Below are 21,897 nucleotides of genomic sequence, written 5' to 3' on the forward strand. Positions count from 1 at the left end.
TGTTGATATAGTTTTTTGGAGAAGTATAAAATCGGTGTTGGTTACCGCCAAACTTGAGTCACTCCCGTTGGTTTGGCCCATTTACTCCCCAATCAGCGATGTTTACGTTCTTGCCCTTTGCCGTAAATTGGACCACTTAGCTCACCCTGGCCTGACGCGACGTCTTTGTTTTGACGAGATACTGGCCCAATCACCGCTCATTGGGATTCTTTTCCTCGTGAGGCTTCTCTTCAACTGGAAGAAGCCGGTGGAAGGTTTCGGGTTTCAATTTGCCGCCGTTGACCCACCGCCACAACTCTTGCAGTTGTGACCTGTCTAATTAGCTAAGCGGGTTAGAAGGTGACCTGAAGACCCAATCCGCGGTCCTCGCATGCGAAGAACGGAAACAACCGCTTCAAAGTTTCTCCCTCCTTACGTCCGTGTCGAGGCGGGCCCCTCGGTCCAGGCTTCTCGGTTGACAGTTGGCTTCTCATTTACAGCGACTTAATAAGGCCTTTAATCAGAGCGCTTGTCAACCTTCGGGCCGGGGCGAGTCCACGGAGTTGATCCCGAAGATCGGATTTCTGGAAGAAATAGCAGAAAGGTGGGGGGGTGAGGAAATATGAAGGCTGACCTGGAAGGAAAAGTTAAAAAGGGTCGGTTGTACTTAATAGTGAGAAATTATTTGGATTTAAGTACAGTGTACTTTTGTAAACTCATCTTTTGGTATTTACGGAATGTGTAATTGGTTCATAATTTGCTCTTTTTCTATTTGACAGGCCTTCGGCCTGACTTAATGACTCACCTTCTAAAGATAAATCCCATTCGGCAAAGCCACAAACCACAATGAGGCTCAGAAACATCACACAAAGATCCTTTGGTGGCCTTTCAGACTTTTTGAGAAGGAAAATAAGGATCACAGTCTCTCATAACAGAAAATAAAAAAGCCTTCTAAGGTGACGTTTTTGAGATCACGATCAAGAAAAACTAAGTGTCAGCCAGCTGCTTAACTGATCACTTAGTATCTTGGCATCTATGGGAAGGATCTCGTGTCTTGAGGAAAAAAAAAAAAAGAAAATATGGTGTCTGTAAAGTGTCGGCCTTTGACAGCGACTCAGTCAAAGTGTCCGTCTGCAGACGTCTCTTGGGTTTTTTTTTTTTTTTTTTTTTTGGTCCGGCGACATGCTTTATGTTTCAAAGGGGAAAATAATTCGAGTAATCTGACACAGTCTGGGCATGTTCGTTTTTTGGGTGTATTTTCATTGGCATTTGGGAGACGGCCCTGTTCCGCGACTGGAAGGAAAAAACACTTGAGATTTGGAAAAAAGATAGGACTGATCTAAAGAGCAGGGGTCTTCAATACGAGGAGCCCGGACCCGTGTGGAGCTTTTTACAAATTGTGTCAAATGCTTGAAATTGAACTCTCGAAATTCTTTGTCATCCTTTTTCATGGGCCAAGTAAAGTGCCATTTTAAAGGCCATTCAACCTAAAGACACAGGAAGTCGGCCATTTTGGTTTCAAGTGGCCATTTTGTCTCTGTAGCATCCTGTGGGATTTTCAAACAAATTCAAAGCCGGTTTACCCGAGCAACAACAAAAAATAACTACCGATGTCAGTCACATATTTCTTTCTTTTATTTGGCAGTTTGTTCTAATGACCAAATGTTTTGCAATTAATGAGCTCATCATGCATACACTGTATATTGATGTTTGTTTGTGAAGGTAATCGCCCCGCCGATGACTAATTCGATTCCCACTTTGTCAAATATGAAACAATAGTAAAGTGGGATCGCGGCGACTTCCAACGCCCCCTCGGCCCCTTTCATAATTTACATAAAGGCTGCTAAATTATTCATTAATTATCTCAGCAGCCCCTGCGGATGAGGGTGGCACACAAACTGGATGCTAATTGGCCCATCAATAATCCCGCCTGCTTTCTGGTGAAGGGGCCACTCCATCCCACCTCAGGAATCCGCTATCTGGCCCAGACCTTCTGCTCCTTCAACGCAACACACCCAAACCTGGCACAGACTCGAACCTTATCTTCATTTGCCGAGCAATACTTTCGACAAAACAATTCCTCTTTTTTGGCTTTGTTTCTAACTTTGAGAAGGATAAATCGATTAAGCTACGTAAAGTTGATTTTCCTAAGCATTCCCGTCTGAAGAATTACTTTAAGGAATTTCCTTTAAACTAGTTCTTGAAAGTGATTTAAAAACAAAATAGCGCACACACTTTAAAAAAAAAAAAAAGTGGTCTGCGCCAGAGTTGCTCTCCTGTTTTCTCCCCGCGGTTTCTTATGTGATTGCGAGCAAGTAATTAAGAGATTGGGGACGAATTAGCGACGGAATGAGCTGTCACAAAGTCACATTTAAGTGAGGGATGCGCTGCGGCTTGGCCGTAAAAATTTAAATGATATAAATTGCCGTTTAAGTGCAACGCCGGCTAATGTTTTGCCGCAAATTAATGTGACACAAGGCAGCAATGACAATCAAGGGCTGTCTCATTCTAATTTGGTCGTGCTTAGAGGGGCTTTTGTGGCGCCGACAGCTTTACACAAATTAACACAATTGCCTTCTTTTTACGAGGACCGCCATAAATGTTTTTTTCCCCTCCTTGGCTGGCTAATGAGGAGGCAAAGCGGCAAACGTCTCGCTGTTTTGCCGCGCGCTCGGGAAAGGCGAGAACAAAGACGGCCGCCTCGCAATGCCTCCCTAATGAACGACAAGAGTTCCTTTAATGGGACGAGGCCCCCCCCCAACGTCCCCCCCTTATGATCAGATATGGACGTGTGGTGCTTTTTGCTCGTTAGAGAAATTATTGGCAGGTTGCGCCGCAGGAACGGTTCACCGGCGCTCTCCGAGGACTTGACGACATTTAAGGAATTACCGCTCGTCGCTAACGACATGATCAACGTGTTTAGGGACGATGGCGCGCATCTGTCGTGTCATCATCTTGATTTCACTTCCAGAACTCACCAGTGAAATGTGGAGAAACCAAACACATTAAAAACATTTAAATTGATTAAAAAAAAACACTTTTTAGTGTCCCCTTAAGTGCTTATTTTCACACAAATCATCCAAACAAGAGGCCAAGAGTGCTTGCTTCAAGCTAACGGTCACTCTTAGTCAAACTCTAAAACAGATACTCAAAACAGAAGGGGAATAATTATTGTATATTTAAACATCAAACCAAATAATTTCATCTGATGCTAGTCTGCTTGCGTAATGCTAACCTAGCGTAATGCTAACCTAAACAGCTGCACGTGTTTGAGATCTGCCAATGTTGCCTTGCAGGCTCTGGAGAGCGAGTTTGTGTCATGCCAGCTGCACCAGTGGATCGACCTGATCTTCGGCTACAAGCAGCAGGGACCCGAGGCCGCCCGAGCCCTCAACGTCTTCTACTATCTCACCTACGAAGGCGCCGTCAACCTCAGCTCCATCACCGACCCCATGCTGAGAGAGGTGAGACCCTATTTGCTTCCCACCATGCGTTTTGTGAATTAAAATATTCACGTTTTGGATGAAAAGAAAAATATCAACTCATGTCAGAAGGTACGCCAGCCGAGTAACCTTCCGTGATAAAGTCTTGCGTTACAAGAAGATCCCGCTGAGTCAGTCGCATTAGAGCAAATGGATGCACAATGTGATTATTATAAAAGCATGTGTCCCTTCGCCGCGTCGGAACTTCATGGAGATGCCATTAGTTGCAACGCTAAATGGGTTGCAAGCATGAACAATGCGAGATTCGCTGAGCCAAGCACTCTGCCACCGAGTCTTCCTCTCCGACGGCTGCCTCCGCCGTGGCGCTCATTCATTATTCATGGCCTGCGTTCCAAGTCCGAAAGCGAAGCACACCAAACTCTGAAGAAAAAAAATAAATAAATGCAGTCTCGCCGACAACTTCCTAGCAAGTTCACCAATCTGATGCGAGATCAAATGGCGGCGTGACGCCAGCCGGAAAATCATCTTGCGGGCATCGTTAGCTCTTTTTGGTGGGATGGAGAATCTTTGTAAAATATTCCTTCAACCCGGAGAACTTTTTTATGCAAACACATTTACAGAATTAAAATATGGACCGAGCCCCACCGCGAACAGGAAAAAATGGCTTACATAATTCAATTTAAAAATAAATAAATAAATAAATAAATAAATACATACATAAATAAACAAATAAATAAATAAATGCATTTAGAAGGCTTATTAATGCCGTAATAATTTCCACTAACATCGTGTTTAACGTTCACCAAAATTGTAAACGTTAACCGATTATGCTTATCAGGAAAAGGCTAGGCAATTTATATTTAGCACAATTCCAAACACACTCATGCGTTTGTAATTGCACGAAAGCAGCACGACTAATAATTCAAGCGACGCTCTTTTGAGCAAGACGGAGATGAGTTTGCCGCTTTACAAGGAGATGGCGAACGTCTTCAGATGCCCTTCATGCTCAGTGAGTGCAGCTTCACGGGCACCAGGGGTGCATCTTTGATTTATCACCTCATTCACCCTAATTCCCATCCAGATGTGCTTTGGCCTTATAGCGCCCCCCCCGCACACACACACACACACACAGGCATGCAGATTCATGACCGTGCCGTGGCGGTCATTTGCACACACACACATGCACGGTCCAAGCCCTTTACACACACTTTTGGTTTAATGGATGAGTGCTTCTTCATTATTTTTGCGGATCATAAATACATGCACACACGTTTGAGGTAGCGTCAAGCGGCTGGTGCGTGTTATTTAGTCGAAAAAGAGCTTGGGTGTCAGATGGTGGTGTTAGCATACTTTCAGATAGCCCTCTGGGTTTTTTTTCTCTCTTTTTTTAAGGTAGTTTTTGCTTCATAAATTTTGGTCAAATATTTTGGCAAAAATTTATTTCATATTTTAATCATTTTCTTTTATGTTTTGATTTTTTTTTTACATTCCATTACAAAAGTTAGGCCAGTCTCGGCCTAGCACGTCTCTGCGAGCCTTCACGTGTCACTTTTTCGTCCTTAGCCTGAGCGCCTTAATTAGTAAAATAAACGCACAGCTTGTCATGCCGTCCGGCCGGCCCAACCTCGCGCTCTTAAGCTCGACCTTACGGGCGGAAGTGGCGTCGCGGGGGCCTGCGCCTCGTCAAACAGGCAACAAAGGGCGGGGTCGGCCGTTACCCGACCGACGACAAGCTAGCTTTGAGCCCCGCTTGCGGTTTTTATCGGAGGCTGGTCTTTGTCACGGCGACGAGACGCACATTTGCTAGGAAGAAGTAGTTGACCGAGGAAGTGGCTCGCGTGATCCCGGTGGCTCCGTTTGGTTTGGCTATGTATTTTTTTTTTGCTGCTGCCAGGTCCCATCTGGCCCAATTCAAACACAAGGACGTTTGGTGATGCCTTGATTGCGTAAGATGCAAAAAGTTCCTCAGAGAGACAGAAAGGTTTTCCAATTGGTCCTTATCGAGATATACACACGCTCTCGATTGGCTCATACATGTTTATAAAGGCATGGACATAAACGGACAGGATTGTGTGTGTTTTCCATCGCTCATGGAGTTTGGAATATCTCAGCTCAGTTTAGGGAATGTTGCCGAGACCGCTGCAGAAGCATGATTACTTCCTGTCGTGCCTCTGCTTGGAGTCTGCGTGTGCGCACACACACACGCACACACGCACGCACGCATTAATGCACATCTGTGTTGCCTCTGACCAAATAAAGAGAAGCACGCAGTCGATGATGTCGCCTTCTCACGGCCGCGCAGGGCTTCCCCCTCTTTCGCTGGTGATTACGGGAAAATCCTGCAACTTCTCACCAAGCGCAGCCTCGTCGCAATTGCGCACACTCGGCGGAATTCGGCAAGGAAATGAAAAAAAATATATATATATACCACGGGTTGTTTATTTAGTCTTTGGGTAGTTTACAGTAAATCTCACTGGTGGCAACAGAATGGCCACAGGCCGTCAAGTGAAAGGCAGTCATACATTTTATTTTGATTATTCAAAATATTTAAATATAAAAGTAGTTTTAGTTAGCTTTTAGTGATTTGCCTTTTTTAATTTATTAAACGTACTTGGGCTGAGTTGAAATAATTTTCCCTTTTTTAAATTACAATTATAATGAGAAGTCAGTTAAACAAATTAGCAATATGTGATTTTAAGGTTCTTTTATTTGTTATTGTCATTTATTTATCAAACTTTAAATTATCTTGAAGTATTTGTCAAATGTAATGATTGATGTTTCTTTATTTAATGAGTAAAATAAAGATGAAATAAAATAATAGTTAAATTACAAATGTATTTATGATTAAAAATAACATTTAAGGTGATGTTTCTAAATTTTTAAGTTATTTTTTAAATAAATGAAAAGTATAAAAAGTAAAAATAAATTAGAAGTATAAGACAATAATATAGAATAAAATAAAATCATACTTATGACATCATAATAAATTGCATTGCCAATTAAAAAAAAAAATTGTAGCTGGTGACTTTCTCCATTTACACGCAAATATTCAAATCAGCTTTAATAAAAAAATTTGGTCTGAATCTATATTTATTTATTTCCCCCTTGAAATCCCCCATCTTTTTATTCCCCCTTTGTGTTAGATTAGCATAAATTTGTCATGTTTGACACGCCGATCCGTCTTGTCGAGTGGCAGCGTAAATCAAGCGACCACGTCGGCGTCGTCAAAGGGCGTCGCCGCCATTTAAATGTATAGAATATAGAAAAGCCTCATCAGACACGGGCCAGCGCCCTCAAAAGAGATTGGCCTCGGCGACGGGGCCCCGCACCGCATAATCACCTGCGCATGAGACGGGAACGCGCTGACCTGCGGCGGAGACCTCGTAAACGTCACCGCAATCGAGATTGGCTGCGAGGAGTCGCTTCCACTCATTGCGGTGATTCTGCTTTTGAATTTGAAACTGAGCGCCATGATGATGTCCAGAGGCTGCTGGGCCGGCGTCGACTCTGACATTTATGGTCCTATACCTCTTCATTAGCGCCACCTAAGCAGCCTGCACGCCGCCGCCCTCCGCTTTCCCACGCGTGTAGGATGAAATTGAGGTGTGCGTAGCGAAAATGCTGACGCTCGCCGTGTCTTTGCAGGCTGTCGAGTCTCAAATCCAAAGTTTCGGGCAGACCCCCTGCCAGCTGCTCATCGAGCCGCACACACCCCGAAGCTCGGCTATGCAAGTGGTAAGTGTGTTTGCACCGATAACGAAAACTTCTTTCGACTTCTTTTGCAATCTTTATTATGCTCCAAAAGAAAGTTTCACAAAGAAAGAGTTTCACTGGTCCACATTCAATTTTGTTTTTACATCAGCAATAGATGTAACGTACGTAAAGACGGTCGAATTAAAATTTCAAACGTGGGAAAGCAGTCACGCTACGTCAAAACGATGATGAAGTGGATCGAACTTGGCTTTTAATGGTCTTTTCCCACCTTGCCAATTTCCCACCGCCCGAGTTGCAAAAAAAAAAAAAACGTCAAGTGCGGCCGCCTTTTAAGGGCCAAAAAATGGGGGCCGGCTGCCTGTGATGGGCCCCGAACCCCCTTGAGTCCTTATTAGCGCGGTGTCCCTGTGGTGCTGACAGCTGCCCGCCGACCACCACAAACACACACACACACGTCACACTCGGCGCTTCACACAAGAGCTAATTCAAAGGAGATGTTTTGCAAAGTCAAGATTGTTTCCCTTCTCGAGTCTTTTAACCTGGCCTCTTTGAGTGTGTTGTAAAGAGTGTCGGCATGTGAGTGCTCGCTAATGGCGCTGTCAGTGTGCCTGCTTGGCTATCAGGCGCATCAAGTGGATTTTCTTTCATGTTCAACACGGATCTAATTTCTCCTGGCGAGGGGGAGCAAAATGCTGCTTCAAACCAAAATGGCCGACCGACTTCCTGTGTGATTTTGCTTGTTGGTCCTTTGACCCAATTCAAAGTTTTGTTTCTTGCTGGCATTGACAAGTGACTTTTTCTATCCTATCCTAACGCTCTTTCTTTTTCTCTTTTTCTCCATAAAAACTACATTTCCCATTTTCCATCGTCATCATATCCGCATGTCGCCACCATCCCTCTGTTTTGTTGGGGGGGGGGGGGCACCTGAACAGTATCTTCTCCTGCAGACGCCGATGATGTTCACGGAGCAGATGCAGCAGGACGTCATCATGGTGCTTAAGTTCCCGTCCAACTCGCCCGTGAGTCACGTGGCCGCCAATACGCAGCCGGGCCAGACGGCGCCCGCCGTTATCACCGTCACCGCTAGCCGCGTCTTCGCTGTCAACAAGTGGCACGGCCTGACAGGTCAGATGTCTTGCTTCGATATTTATTTTATTTATCTTTATTTATTTTTATTTATTTTTGTTTATTTTTATTTATTTTTATTTTATTTATTTCCACATTCCAACTATATTTTTTGATTTGAGTTGAGAGTCTTTTCCATTGTTGCCTTTATTGATTAACGGGATTCCCGCCGCCATCGTCGTTCCCAAGCTCTGCGACCACGGAATAATTTTTGGCCGTCCCCTCCCGTTCATCTTCTCGCGGCGAGGTGGAGGATGACCTTTGATTTAGCCGACAGTTGACTGCGTGCAAATGGCTCAAATGTGACACTCCTAGCAGCCTTCATTTGGCCAAACGTCCACCTCCACGCATCAGCTGAGACGGATTCCTTCCCGGGCCGTCCCACACTGCGAGAAGAATATCAAATTTGATATTCCTAAATTTGTGAAAGTGACGGCTAATCGGATGAAGTCAAGCGGCCCGTTTGGCATCTGACCTAACTCATAATGTCCTTCCAGGTCATCCCAGTTCGACGGCGCAGCAGCCGGCGGAGCAGCAGTACCAACTTCCTGTGGAAATCGACCCTCTCGTCGGTAGGCTTCCCTTTTTTTCTTCTCAAAAGCGCCAACGCCACACGAGCTCATACGTGCATGAAATGATTTTCACGACGCTCGTCTTTGCGTGATATAGGCCCCGCTCTCGCGCGTGCGCCGCCATTTGCATGCAAATTGGAATGCAATGAGCTGTGGCCTCGGCCCGGCATTTCATCATCAAGCACCGCCACCGTCCTTTCTCCTTTTTCCATAACCCCCTCCCTCCCCCCTCCCTCCCCCGTCCAATGCATCCTCTTTGCTTTAATTTGGGCGCCGGGAAAAGGACGCGTGTCAGCCGCAATGAATACGAATGCGGTAATAATGCGTGATTGAGAACGCGCCCACGACGGGCTGTCAGGACAAATATGGCCGCCTCTCATCCTTCACGACTTGTTGATGAGGAGGAGGGGGGAGGAGGAGCGGTGGAGATGGGCCGCAATCATGGGCGGGAGACTCTCCTCACATTGCGGACACGCATCAGTCACTTTATTAGGGACACCTTCACCATCTCTCTCTCGAGAGAGAGCTGTATTTAAATTCATGTCTTCATTTTTGATTGAAGGGTTCTTCGTTTAATAACGTAGTGAACCCGGGTTTATCGCATGGAATAAGTTCCAGAGCCATATATATATAATATTATATATATTTTTATATATATATATATTTTTTTTTTAAATAGCTTTTGAACTCCCACATGCCATTTAATCACATCAACGCATTTTTAAAAAATTTAAATGCTAAAATCAAATGCATCAAATAATAATGTGAATTAGCAAAATGGTTCATTCTACTTGTACTGAATTACCCATCTCGCGCTTATCAGCATTTACACATGGAACATTCCGAAAAGCGGCCCTGCGAATCCTCACAACCGTCAAGCCTTCGCTACAGGTGCCGCTGGCCTTTCTCACTTTTTTTGAAGGCGCTCCTGACACCTGCTCTCTCGTGTTTTTTTTTTGACACCCCCACATTCCAAATGGACTCATCCGTCACATAATATAAACCCAAAGATTCCTCTTAAGGATGAGAGCGTGTCAGCAAAGTGCGAGAAGTGAAGTCTGCGTCGTTACTCAGCCTCTCGGCGCCCGGGCTGCAAAACCCCGACTCGAATAGATGTTAATAGCATAAAGTTCATTGGATAATGACACATTGTTTTTCCATTAAGAGGAGCCATCGGGTTTCCTCAAGCAGCTCAGAGCTCTGGACATCACTTTGCAAGAACAGAAATAGAGACTAAAACAACAAATGACAGAAGATCCAATGTCTGAAATTCGAATCATATTTCAAAAGAATTTTATTTTCATTTTATTGATCCACATGCACATGAAAAGCCAAAAAAAACCTTAACACTAATAGAAACTAAGCAACTAGCCCTGAATATGAATGAAAACTAATTACAGTTAAAAAAAAAATCACAACTAAAAACAAAATAAACATCAAGTATAATGAAAAATACCAAACTATGATCATGACTATATTTCCAAATTCATTTCTAAAGTCAAAATATGAACTTCTCACTGGAGTAAAAGAAAGGAGTTCAGCATCTCAATCAAAAGGTACTTACGATAGAATTATCATTGATGCATAAAGTCTGCTCAAATAGAAGGTGAGAACTTCATGGATCGTTGCTCATCTCCCCAATACGCTCGGAATTCTCAATGGAGACTTTTTGGCAACTGGCTGAGGGATAGGTGTGGGTACCTGTGTGCCTGGTGAAGCTTACCTTGTGAGAGAATGCTTGACCACAAAGTGAGCATGTAAAAGGTTTTTCACCAGTGTGGATTCTTGTATGACTTTTCAAGCTTCCCTTCAGTGCAAATCTTTTGCCACAAACTGAGCATGAAAAAGGTTTCTCACCAGTGTGAGTTCTTGTGTGAATCATTAAGCTTTGCTTTTGTGAAAATCTTTTGCCACAAACTGAGCATGAAAAAGGTTTCTCACCAGTGTGGATTCTTGTATGAATTTTCAAGTTTCCCCTCGCTAAAAATCTTTTGCCACAAACTGAGCATGAAAAAGGTTTCTCACCAGTGTGGGTTCTTGTGTGCATTTTTAAGTTTCCCTTCTCAGAGAAACTTTTGCCACAAACTGAGCATGAAAAAGGTTTCTCACCAGTGTGAACCATTGTGTGCTTTATGAAGGATTTCTTACAAATGAAATTTTGGTCACAAACTGAGCATGAATAAGGTTTCTCACCAGTGTGGAGTCTTTCATGATTTTTTGCGTGGTGCTTACTACTGAATTTTTTGTGGCAAACGGAGCATGAAAAAGGTTTCTCACCAGTGTGGATGCTTGTGTGCCTTTTTAAGCTTTGCTTTTGTGAAAATCTTTTGCCACAAACTGAGCAAGAAAAAGGTTTCTCACCAGTGTGGATGCTGCTTGTGTGCTTTTTTAAGCTTCGCTTTAGTAAAAATCTTTTGGCACAAAGTGAGCATGAAAAAGGTTTCTCACCAGTGTGATCCATTGTGTGCATTATGAAGGATTCCTTACAAATGAATTTTTGGTCACAAACGGAGCATGAAAAAGGTTTCTCACCAATGTGGGTTCTTATGTGCATTTTTAACTTCTCTTGTGAAACTCTTCTGCCACAAACTGGGCATGAAAAACATTTCTCACCAGTGTGGATTCTTTCATGACTTTTTGCGTGCTGCTTACGACTGAATTTTTTGTGGCAAATGGAGCATGAAAAAGGTTTCTCACCAGAGTGGATTCTTTCATGACTTTTTGCGTGCTGCTTACAACTGAATTTTTTGTGACAAACGGAGCATGAAAAAGGTTTCTCACCAGTGTGGGCTCTTGTATGATTTTTTAAGGATTTCTTCACTGTAAATCTTTGCCCACAAACTGAGCAGGAAAAAGGTTTCTCGCCAGTGTGGGTTCTTGTATGAATTTCTAAGGATCTCTTCTGTGAAAATCTTTGCCCACAAACTGAGCATGAAAAAGGTTTCTCGCCAGTGTGGATTCTTGTATGAATATTTAAGTATTCCTTCCGTGCAAATCTTTTCCCACAATCTGAGCATGAAAAGGGTTTGTCGCCAGTGTGAGTTCTTGAGTGCTTGGTTAAGGTTCCCTTCTGACTGAATATTTGGCCACAAACTGAGCAGGAAAACTTCTTCTTTGTGTGCTCTTTCAAACCTTTGCTATTAGCATAAACCAATCCACACTGGGAATATTGGCCATGTTGGTTTTGAGACTCAGCTGCAGCAGGAACATGTGACGACACGTCATAACTCTCTGATGGTGGAGCTGCTTGTGATCCTCCACAGTGGTCTCCATCACCTTCTCTGGTCATTTGTTGACTTGAGCTGCAGCTTGGAAGCTCCACCTCTTTGCTCACCTCCTGTTGACTCTCTTCTAAACTCTTGAAAGGGACACCAGTCAATGGCATCTTGCAGGCATCCTCCTCCTCCTCCTTTTTGACGTCATAGGTGTCTTCTCCCTCTGTTTTAATGTCGCAGGAGTCTTCCCCCTTCTCTTTATTACAAGGCTGCTCCAGTTCTTTCTCCTCTTTTATGGTGCAAAGAAACACCTGCTCCATTTGTTCATTGAAGTGATGGAGCTCTTTGCCCTCACCTTCCTCTTTAACGTGAGGTCGCTCTGGCTCCTGCTGCTCAGGATGAATGGCTTCACTGATGTCTGCAAAGCAAGACAAACACACATCATATCAATGTATATTAACAATGAAAGTTACAGTTGAAGAGAAATTGGTAAAACCTATACAAGGACTTCTTGATTCTGCCTATCACACATGATTTTGATAGGATTCCTCTAAAAATAAACACTGGAAGAGGATTCATAATAGAACATCGTTTTTTTCCTCAGTAAGACGTCGACTAACCTGCTCTGCGTAACACAACATAAGGCTGCAGCCAAAGAGCTTCCAGTCGTTGACGACTACCGTCCTTTTCCTCCACGGACTTTGCTGTGGTCCTTGCAACCATTTTCTCGCTGCAATCAGGTCGAAGAAGCAACAGACATTAATTCACACACTGAAACAAAGAGGAGAAGACGACCAGTATTTGTTTTACTCACATGGAGAACTAACAGAGAGCGTTTCAGTTACATTCTCCATCACCTCTGAGCTATTTCTGTTTTGGCTCCCCTTTTTAATGTTTTGAAGGTTGCCCTGGTTACAAAGGCTAAAGGGAGGGAGGGGACTTGGTGGCTGTAGCAACGCTAACGAATGTAGGAGCCGACAGGAGCTCCACCATCTAATTATTTCAACAGACATTTCGGTACAGACAAGAACCAGCATGTGATGATGGCTCATTTGAGATCAAACATTCGTCGAGGATAATCAAGCTAAATATCATAAAGTTAGCACTGTGGTAGCTACCATGCTAAAAGCAGCGGGTCGCACTTCTGTATTGTAGCCAAGCAGTACTACAAATAACGGTGCTAACGTGACAACTTAGGTCCATAGTCGTAACCTACCTCTTTCGTCGTTTTAGTGTAGCTAATGTTTACGATTCCCCACATAAGTTGATGCAGCCGAATACAAGGCAATTAGCTTCTGTTTCAGTGTTTAAACCATGTGCGGTTCTATCGTCGACCATCTACTTCCGGTCACGTAATGATGACGTCATTTGTGTGAGGTCCCGGATGCCCTCTAGCGGCAGTGTACACCACCGTCGGCGTGGTTTATTAAAGTTAAAGTCCCAATGATCATCGTCACACACACATCTGGGTGTGGTGAAATTTGTCCTCTGCATTTAACCCATCCCCATGTGATTTTGATCCATCCCCTGGGGGAGAGGGGAGCAGCAGCAGTGAGCAGCAGCAGTGCCGCGCTCGGGAATCATTTGGTGATCTAACCCCCCCAATTCCAACCCTTAATGCTGAGTGCCAAGCAGGGAGGCAATGGGTCCCATTTTTATAGTCTTTGGTGTGACCCGGCCGGGGTTTGAACCCACAACCTTCCAGCCTCAGGGCGGACACTCTACTACTAGGCCACTGAGCTGGTATTGCGCCCGAAGCGCTCGATAGCAAATTTAGCTAAAGCACTAAATGTCTAAGTGAGGCGAGCCGCGGGGCTAGCAAGGATGCTAATGCGCTAAAGATACAATATGTACAGAAAAGTGATTAAATGTGGAACTATGAATGTTGTGTTGACGGGTTTTGCGTCCTCCTCAGCCAGCAACATGGGCAGCCACCGGCGGCAGATCTCAGACCTCCTGGACCAGAGCATCCAGATCAGCTCGCAGTGTTTCATCGTGACGGCCGATAATCGCTTCATCCTGCTCTGCGGCTTCTGGGATAAGAGCTTCCGCGTCTACTCCACCGACACAGGTAGGCTAACTCAAACGCGGCGGCAAAATGGCGCAAACGGAACAAACCCGAAAAGGCAAATGTGCTCTCTAGCGCCATCCTTAGGTCACACCCAACAGCACGGAATGATCAAGCACAAGACGTGCGCCTTTTGATATTTTATTCAAACTAATCGAATGTTTTGCTGACCTAATTTCGGTGAACGAGATCATTTTTCATCCTTGCACTTTGTAGTACATTCCATCGAGCGCTGCTCCTAATCTTTTGCCTACTGTTGGTTCTGGCCAATACAGCCATCAGGAATGAGGTCAGGGGTCCTAAATGAAACTGTCCCGGCCGGGCCTCATCTCTTCTTCTACTTGTTTGCACTCGCAATCCTCCGCAAAGCGCCTCGGAATCAATTTCAGCAGGCCACGCTCCCCCTCCTCGCATGTTTAATAGAGGTGGCGTGTGCGTGAGGATGGCTCTATTGTGCGACTGCCACGGGGGTGTACAAGTGGAACACAGTTTAATCGCACACGCTCAACAGCTGACGCCGAAAGGGGGGACCCCTCCCCCCCCCTCCCCCCCTCTACGTGTTCCACAACAGGAGGGTTAACAATTACACAGAGCTGATTGCTACATGGAGGCTCCCGCATTCAATCTCGCGCGTGTGTGTGCGCCTGCGCGTGTTTGTGTGTCGGTGAGAGTGAGTGAGTGAAGTATGAGAGAGAGCAAGTGTCTAAAGTGTGTGCGTGTGCGTTCAATAGCGTCACCTTGGTGTTTATCAAGATGTCAAACATTTTATCTGCTCGCTTTCAAGGCCGCCCTCTTTAATAACACTCGTCTTTTCACGCTGATACAACTCAATTAGGCCGACTTTTTTTTTTTTTTAGGCCGGCGCAAATGTCAAGAGAGAGTTTGACGGGCCGAGGTCGCCCGTAATGAGGATTAGACGGCGGAGCCGCGGTCGATGGAGGGGTCTGAAATCTGACAGCAATTAGCCCCTCGCTCGCACGCGCAGACGCGAGACAAATATTTATTCTCGCGCAAGTCGGAGCGCTCGTGTTGATGTTGCGCCGCGAGCAGACAGACCGTGACAAAGTGCAAACATAGCCGCCGTGACGTCCCGCTATTATCTCATCACGGGCTGACACTCACGTGCCATAACATTAGGGACACCTCACTTTGGGACCCCTGTCAAGACAAACTATTTTCTTTGTTTTGTGTGCAGGCAAACTGACTCAGATCGTGTTCGGTCACCGCGACGTGGTGACGTGCCTGGCCCGCTCCGAGTCGTACATCGGCGGCGACTGCTACGTGCTGTCGGGCTCGCGCGACGCCACCCTGCTGCTGTGGTACTGGAACGGCAAGCTCAGCAGCATCGGCGAGAGCCCCGCCAGTAAGTTGAATTCATCCAGTTCATAGGTGTCAAACTCAAGGCCCGGGGGCCACTTGCGGCCCATCACGTCCTTTTATGTGGCCCGCAAAGACAAATTGTGGATGGACTTTATGTGTCAATACTCAAATTTCAAATTGGCGTCACTTTTAAAAACTACAGATATTGCTAGCACTTTATATTACTATTACCGCAATCAAACATCTACTCCATGGAAAGAATAGCGCCATCTGGTGGGGCACTACTCCTGCTACTGAGTCCCAACTGATGTTGTGATTTGCGGTTTTTCTCTCTGTGAAGTAACAACTAGTTTCATGTGACTGGGAAGGGGAGGGGTGGGTGCACACAGATTGAGTTTCCGCAATGTGTGTGTGCGCGCAGAGTGAAAGTGAGGGCCACTTAGAGACGTTCAAAACGTGACGTTCTGGTGGGGAATGGAAGGGGGGGGTCGCCGTTTGGCACATGAAAGTTCAGCACCGCCCGAGAAGAGGTGGAGGGGGGTCACCCGCTCGATAAAAGTGAAAAATGTCACTTTAGCGGCTTCTCTGCAGAACATGTGGGATTAGCAGCCATGAAAGCATAGCGCGCACGTGAATCACCCCAGGCTAGGTTGCCTGACGAACACGCAAAGTGATGTTACAAATTCGCTCGTTGAATATGGATGACATCACATTTATCGAAATATCCGTGTGAATGTTTTGTTTGTGTTGTTTAGTTGACATTTTTTGACATGTTCCATTATTTTCATGCTACTATATGCCTCATTCCAACAGACCGCAATGAAACACGCTCGGGCTCGTAATGCCTCACTTTGGCTTCATGTCTCTTCCAAGAAGCTGAACCGCTCATGCAAATGTACACAAACGTCTCTCGCCGTGCATCACGAACACTTGATGATGTTGACACCGAGGCTTCTGATTGGCTGAATTGCGGTCTGCAGCGATTCGTCAGACAACGTCGCCATCGACTGGTCACACAGGGAAATGACACTTGACTGTTGCGTTTTAGTGTCTTCAAAAAAAAAAAGAAAAAGCTCAAATGTGGGAAAGGCTCAAATTCAAATGTGCATTCCAGTATTGGCACAGGAAAAGTCTTATATTGCACTTGATGACTGGATGTCCTCAATGTAAATATACGACGTGAATGATTACAAATGTCAGTCAAGTCCAAATTTAGCTCAGAGGAAATGAGGGTTTCTTTGTTTCAGTTTTTTTTTTTTTTTTGGTAGGGCTTCTTTCAGCTCGAGCCAAAACAAACGGCAATAAATGCTTGGTTCTCTTCATCGTCTGCGTGCAACATGTGCACATCTGCAGCCAGCAAATGGGGAGGCATCAAAGAGATGACAGCATTTAAAAATGGCTGCCAATGACACCAGTTTTCAATTACCGCTCGAAAAAGCAACAATATGGATTCCCTTTTAGATGATTCCTTTTTACATAATTCACTTGAGACATGGAAGAAATGTAATGATGCCGTCCCTCCTTCTCCTCAGCGGGCATCACCACACCTCGAGCCATCCTGACAGGTCACGACTGCGAAGTGACGTCCTCGTGCGTGTGCGCCGAGTTGGGCCTGGTCATCAGCGGGTGCAAAGGTCAGCCACGTTGCGCAATCTCTTTAGCCAAGCTCCTTTTAATTGCCCTCCTTCCTTTCACACAGAGGGCCCGTGCCTGATCCATTCCATGAACGGAGACCTCCTACGTACCCTGGAGGGTCCGGAGGGCTGCTCGCGGCCACGCCTCATCCAGGCCTCGGCCGAGGGCCACTGCGTCATCTACTACGACAAAGGACAATTCGGAGTGTTCAGTGTCAACGGGAAGCTGCTGAGACACTTGCAGGTGGACGACAGCATTAAGGTTAGTCGGCGCACTTTGTTTACATTAACACATTACGTCATAACTACGTGCCATACGATTTGTATTATGTCACTTCCTGAGGCCAACAGGAGGAGGGGGGGGGGGGGGTTCCGTGTAAGGGAGCTTTAGCTGGAAGTCTCCCTGATTAAAGGAAAGGCCTCGGGGCCCTTTCACACAGAGAGGAAAAGCTACTTTTGATGGGTGCCGCTCGTTGTCAACTCGCATCGGGCACGGGGCAACATTCCACACTTGCCGTCGGGCTCGGACACCTACGCCATTAACTCCCCCCCCCTCCCTCCGTTCTCAGACTTCCTCCCTTCTTGACAGGAGATGGCAGCTACCGCCTTGGCCCGGCCCGACCCGTTGTTTCCGCTCTGGCCTGGGAAATGTAAATGTACGCCGGGCGCGCACACGTCTGTTTCCCATTAGGAGCCTCTGCTGATTGTCGGCCCTTAAACGTGTTCGGCGCGGCGCTGCAAACATGGCGGCTGACATATGTCATTGCCAGCGTCCAAAGTCGGCTTTATTTTTTAATTCTTGTTGCATTTTCACAAGGCGGTCCTTGGAAAAACGTCTCCCCAGTGAGGGGTCCCTCCAACCCAGAAAGTTTGAGAAGCCCTCGTTTCAACGGGGGGGACCTTAACGGCGCCGTAAATCTCGACTTTTTTTTCGCTCCCCCTCGTTACCTGCCAGAAGTTGAAAAAATTTGAGCGTCGGTTTCTCGTGGAGTCATACGAGCCAGCGAGGCCATCTTACTTCCCGCCGGGCGACGGGACGTTTGCCTTGAGGGGTCGCAGATTTACGAGCGAGCGTCGGCGGTCTGCCTCTTCTGCTGGCGCGGCGCCTCCTGCTGGGCGGCGGCGAGGTCGCGGACTCCAAAATACATTCATAATAAAACCAGAAACGCTGTGTAGTAACTCCTAGAAGATTAGTCGTGTCAGAACGCTGACCTTTGACCTCGCAAAGTCATTTTGAATCCAAAAGATGGAAAATTGAAACACTAATTTGTTGCTTTTCCACGTTAAAAAACCCCAAAGAGCCATAAAATGAAGCAGAGTTGCAGTGTTGTTGGATGCTACATTTTTTTAATCTGCTTAAGCCACCTGCAAGGAACCAAATGCGCCATGTCGAGCGTCGTCGTTGATTTGTGTACTTCCAGCCGTGCTGCGTTGCAGCGAGCAAGCAAAGCAGAGTAAATGTCAGCCTCACAGCGGGGGGCGCATCTTTGTAGCCAGTCTGGAACAGCGGGCGGCTTTGGGCAGGAGGGGGGGGGATGACTTCCACATTTTCTACACCTTGTAGGACGTCTTGCAACAAAGGAAAGTCCTCTACATGTGGTTTTACTCGCTTTGCATGGGAAGTAAATGTGTGGGAAAAAAATACTTATGCCATATAAGAAATATCAAATGAAAAAGTTTGGACCACATTTTTTTTTTTTATATAAAACAGTATGGGCGAAAAACAGAACCATGAAGAACCCGAAATATGAACCGTTGCCTGGTGATCAGCAGCCATGTTGAACGGCGGCAATTAAGCCCGCCCGCGCTTGATGGGAACCAGAACTCCCGATTCCGCGTTCGGGAAATGACACACAAACACAACACCGCTCTGATTTAGGCTGCCGTCATTTGTGACTCGCACAAATTCCTCAAAACCGACGGTTTAAGTTTCACTTTTGACTTTAATGTGATTTTGATTCAACACACGTGTTGGCCTTTTTTTTTTTTCTGCTGAGTCATGGCCAAGCCACCTGCGAGGAAAGAAACGCGCCGCGTCTTCCGTAAGCCGGCGGCGGCCGACCGGTGATTTGTGTGCTTCCCGGCCTTGTAGGCGAGCGGGAAAAGACGAGTAAATGTCAGCCTCGCGGCGGGGAACGCGTCGTTGCGGCGACACGCTGGCGGGAGGACCATGTTGCGTCCATATTTTAGACATACTTTACGAGTTTCTTTTCAATCGCAAACACAGAAGCTGTGATTTTTGTTTGGCGCTCTAAAAAAAAACCAAATTGTGGTCCAAAAAAGTCAAAATCACTTAAGACGTACACGCTAAGGAGTCGTAATGTTAGACTCTAACAAAACATAATATTATGCTAAAAGTTTAAAACTGCAATTTCTTTATTTTTCTATACTCTATTCAGGCGATACTGCTGAGCCGCGATGGTCAGTATCTCCTTACAGGCGGCGACGGTGGCGTCATCTCCATCCTTCGGGTTCACGACCTCAAGGTGTTGTTCACCTACCCGGGCTGCGATGCCGGCATCCGCTCCATGGCCATGTCACATGACCAAAGGTAACCAAACTACAATACAGGCTACACTTTATCGGTGTTATTTTATTGATCACCCAAAATGTCTGAGCCGTGTGGTTTGTGTGACGCAGGTGCATCATCACGGGCATGGCGTCGGGCAGCATCGTGCTCTTCTACAATGACTTCAACAGGTGGCACCACGAGTACCAGACCAGATACTGACCAAGACCCGACGAAGCAACCAACCAAAACCGTATGTGATGCAAATAATGTCCACTTGACGGCGCTGTGTTGAGTCCACGCTGAATGTATCCTGGCAATGAGAAGTTATTTTTCAAAACCACCGCAGAAGGAACGGAGATATATATATATTATATATTTTGTAGACAACAATGAAGAAACTTTTCATATCAGCTTGGTTGAGGGTGGAACGAGTGGTTATCTTGTGGTTTAAAAAAAAATCTATTTTTTAAGTCTATTTTGCTTTTTGTCTTCAGGTGTAACAATGCAAATATTTTCTGCGTGCTTTAGGGTGAATGTTGTACTTTGCGTGCGTGTGTTTGGGGTTTAATTATGAAGTTGCAAAATTTCTGCTAATTGATAATGGAAGGGGATTTATACAAATATGTAAATATCTATATGTATAGATATAGTTTTGCGGTTATCTTCCATATTTAAAAATATCCATCTGAGCATCATCTTCGTACAATTTTTTTTTTTTTTTTTTGCGTATGACTGAGCAGACAAGATACGTTAAAAAGCTCGACAGATAATGTTAGGCAGAACAGGAAGATTTTTCCGCTTTTCTGTCACATGATTACGTCCAACCAATCATCACAATGGTGACTTTATTAAACTGACATCCATATGACTGTTTCCTTAAATGTTTTTTTTGTGTGTGTGTGTGAAGAATCCTGACAAATAAATGGAATTTTCTAACATCAATTTATGAACTGACTGGTTATTTACTAAACACGCACAAATTCTGAAAATACATTCCAACTTTTTATTACTTCAAAATGAAACGCAGGCATGTAGCAGAGGAAATATACATAATTATATAAATATATATATATGGTATATATATTTGAATCAGGTGTGTTTAACGAGGGAAACTTGGAAAACATGTAGGAATGCGGCCCTTGAGGACTGGACTTGGACACCCCTGCCTTACACTGAGTGCCAAAAGCCCCAATGATCGTGAGCAGCAGGGGGGGGCCCCATTTCAACCCCTTACACTGAGTGCCAAGCAGGGAAGAAATGAGTACCATTGTTATAGTCACTGGTATGACTCGGCAGGGGTTTGAACCCACCACCTCCCAATCTCAGGGCGGACACTCTCCTCTCAGGCCACTGAGCTGGTAAACACTTGTATCGTAGTATAACACTTATAGTCATTTTTAAATAACGTGTATATATACGCCTAAATATTGCTAGCCAATATATCTACTGCAATTTCACATTAGATTGCTGGTTTGAAATTTGCTTTTAATATTATTATTTTTAATAAACATTTATGTTAAAACTTGTCTGGCGTCTTATTCCTTGATTTTATATTCGCCAATTAAAACATAAAAATCTGACATTTGGTTAACTGCTTTATATGACAATATGTGTAGGTACACTACACGAGGTTAAAAAAAAAGAGAATAAATAAATGAAGGGTTAATTGCACAACAAAAGCACTTCCTCGCACTTGGGATCGAACCAAGCTCTTTCCGAGCAAGAGCCCGAGTCACTAACCAGTCGGCTATTTCGACCGGCAGCCTACAATAGTTCGCTACACTTTCTTATTTATTTATTTAATTATTATTTATAGTATTTAAATAACGTGTATACCTATGTACGCCTAAATATTGTTATCCAATATATCTACTGCAATTTTACATTAGATTGCTGGCTTGAAATTTGCTTTTAATATTATTTTTAATAAACATTTATGTTAAAACTTGTCTGGTGTTTTATTCCTTGTTTCTTTATTCGCCAATTAAAACATAAAAATCAGCTTAATCATACATTTTATTATTTTTTTTACCTCGTGTAGTGTACCAAAATATCCCATAATTATCTGCCTAAGTAATTGTGACTAATTTAAAACTATTCTACTTGTTAATACCAACAAAATAACATATTCTAACCGGAGATTGCATTGACCTAATTTTCACATGGTCCTTGTTTACATTTTGCATGACAGCTGTCAAGTGCCACGTCAGGGCTGTTCTTGTGTAAGTTTTCCATAGGCTTCCTTAGGGTAGTGGTTAGTGCTCTGGGCTTTCAACCCAGCGACATGGGTTCGAATCTCAGTGGGACCAAAAAAA

At 44.8% G+C, this 21,897-nt stretch overlaps 3 protein-coding genes across 9 annotated transcripts in view; 1 reads left to right on the forward strand and 2 right to left on the reverse strand.

Annotated features, from left to right (window-relative positions):
• Positions 1-20,524, forward strand: part of lrba (LPS-responsive vesicle trafficking, beach and anchor containing) — a 95,194-nt gene extending 74,670 nt beyond the window's left edge. For 4 of the 6 annotated variants that reach the window (XM_049720214.1, XM_049720213.2, XM_049720217.2 and 1 more), the window contains 10 exons: positions 3,276-3,443; positions 7,068-7,157; positions 8,069-8,261; positions 8,759-8,833; positions 13,964-14,119; positions 15,312-15,479; positions 16,969-17,070; positions 17,136-17,332; positions 19,470-19,621; positions 19,711-20,524. In XM_049720214.1, coding sequence (XP_049576171.1) covers positions 3,276-3,443; positions 7,068-7,157; positions 8,069-8,261; positions 8,759-8,833; positions 13,964-14,119; positions 15,312-15,479; positions 16,969-17,070; positions 17,136-17,332; positions 19,470-19,621; positions 19,711-19,801 — 1,392 coding nt within the window. In that variant the 3' untranslated portion in view covers positions 19,802-20,524. The remainder of the gene's footprint in view (positions 1-3,275; positions 3,444-7,067; positions 7,158-8,068; positions 8,262-8,758; positions 8,834-13,963; positions 14,120-15,311; positions 15,480-16,968; positions 17,071-17,135; positions 17,333-19,469; positions 19,622-19,710) is intronic. The other 2 variants (XM_049720218.2, XM_049720219.2) reach the window with 1 other exon arrangement.
• Positions 1-21,897, reverse strand: part of tma16 (translation machinery associated 16 homolog) — a 240,789-nt gene that overhangs the window by 165,059 nt on the left and 53,833 nt on the right. The window lies entirely within an intron of this gene.
• LOC125968807 (zinc finger protein 271-like) lies at positions 9,495-13,429 on the reverse strand. Of its 2 annotated transcripts, none has more exons than XM_049720239.2 (3): positions 13,265-13,429; positions 12,669-12,778; positions 9,495-12,466 (listed from the first exon to the last, which is right to left on the reverse strand). In XM_049720239.2, the coding sequence occupies exons 2-3, from the start codon at positions 12,769-12,771 to the stop codon at positions 10,449-10,451; spliced, it is 2,121 nt and encodes a 706-aa protein (XP_049576196.1). In that variant the 5' UTR covers positions 12,772-12,778; positions 13,265-13,429; the 3' UTR covers positions 9,495-10,448. The 2 variants fall into 2 exon arrangements, with proteins under 2 accessions (XP_049576196.1, XP_049576197.1); XM_049720240.2 differs by having other exon boundaries at positions 12,669-12,819.

The sequence above is a fragment of the Syngnathus scovelli genome, chromosome 5, assembly GCF_024217435.2.
Source record: "Syngnathus scovelli strain Florida chromosome 5, RoL_Ssco_1.2, whole genome shotgun sequence".
Taxonomy (NCBI): domain Eukaryota; kingdom Metazoa; phylum Chordata; class Actinopteri; order Syngnathiformes; family Syngnathidae; genus Syngnathus; species Syngnathus scovelli.

Bases quoted from the DNA above. Each gene is read 5' to 3' on its own strand.
- LOC125968807 (XM_049720239.2), bottom strand. From the start codon at position 12,771: ATGGTTGCAAGGACCACAGCAAAGTCCGTGGAGGAAAAGGACGGTAGT. The intron at 12,467-12,668 runs GTTAGTCGACGT...CTTGCTTTGCAG, and splicing joins TGTTGTGTTACGCAGAGCAG to ACATCAGTGAAGCCATTCAT.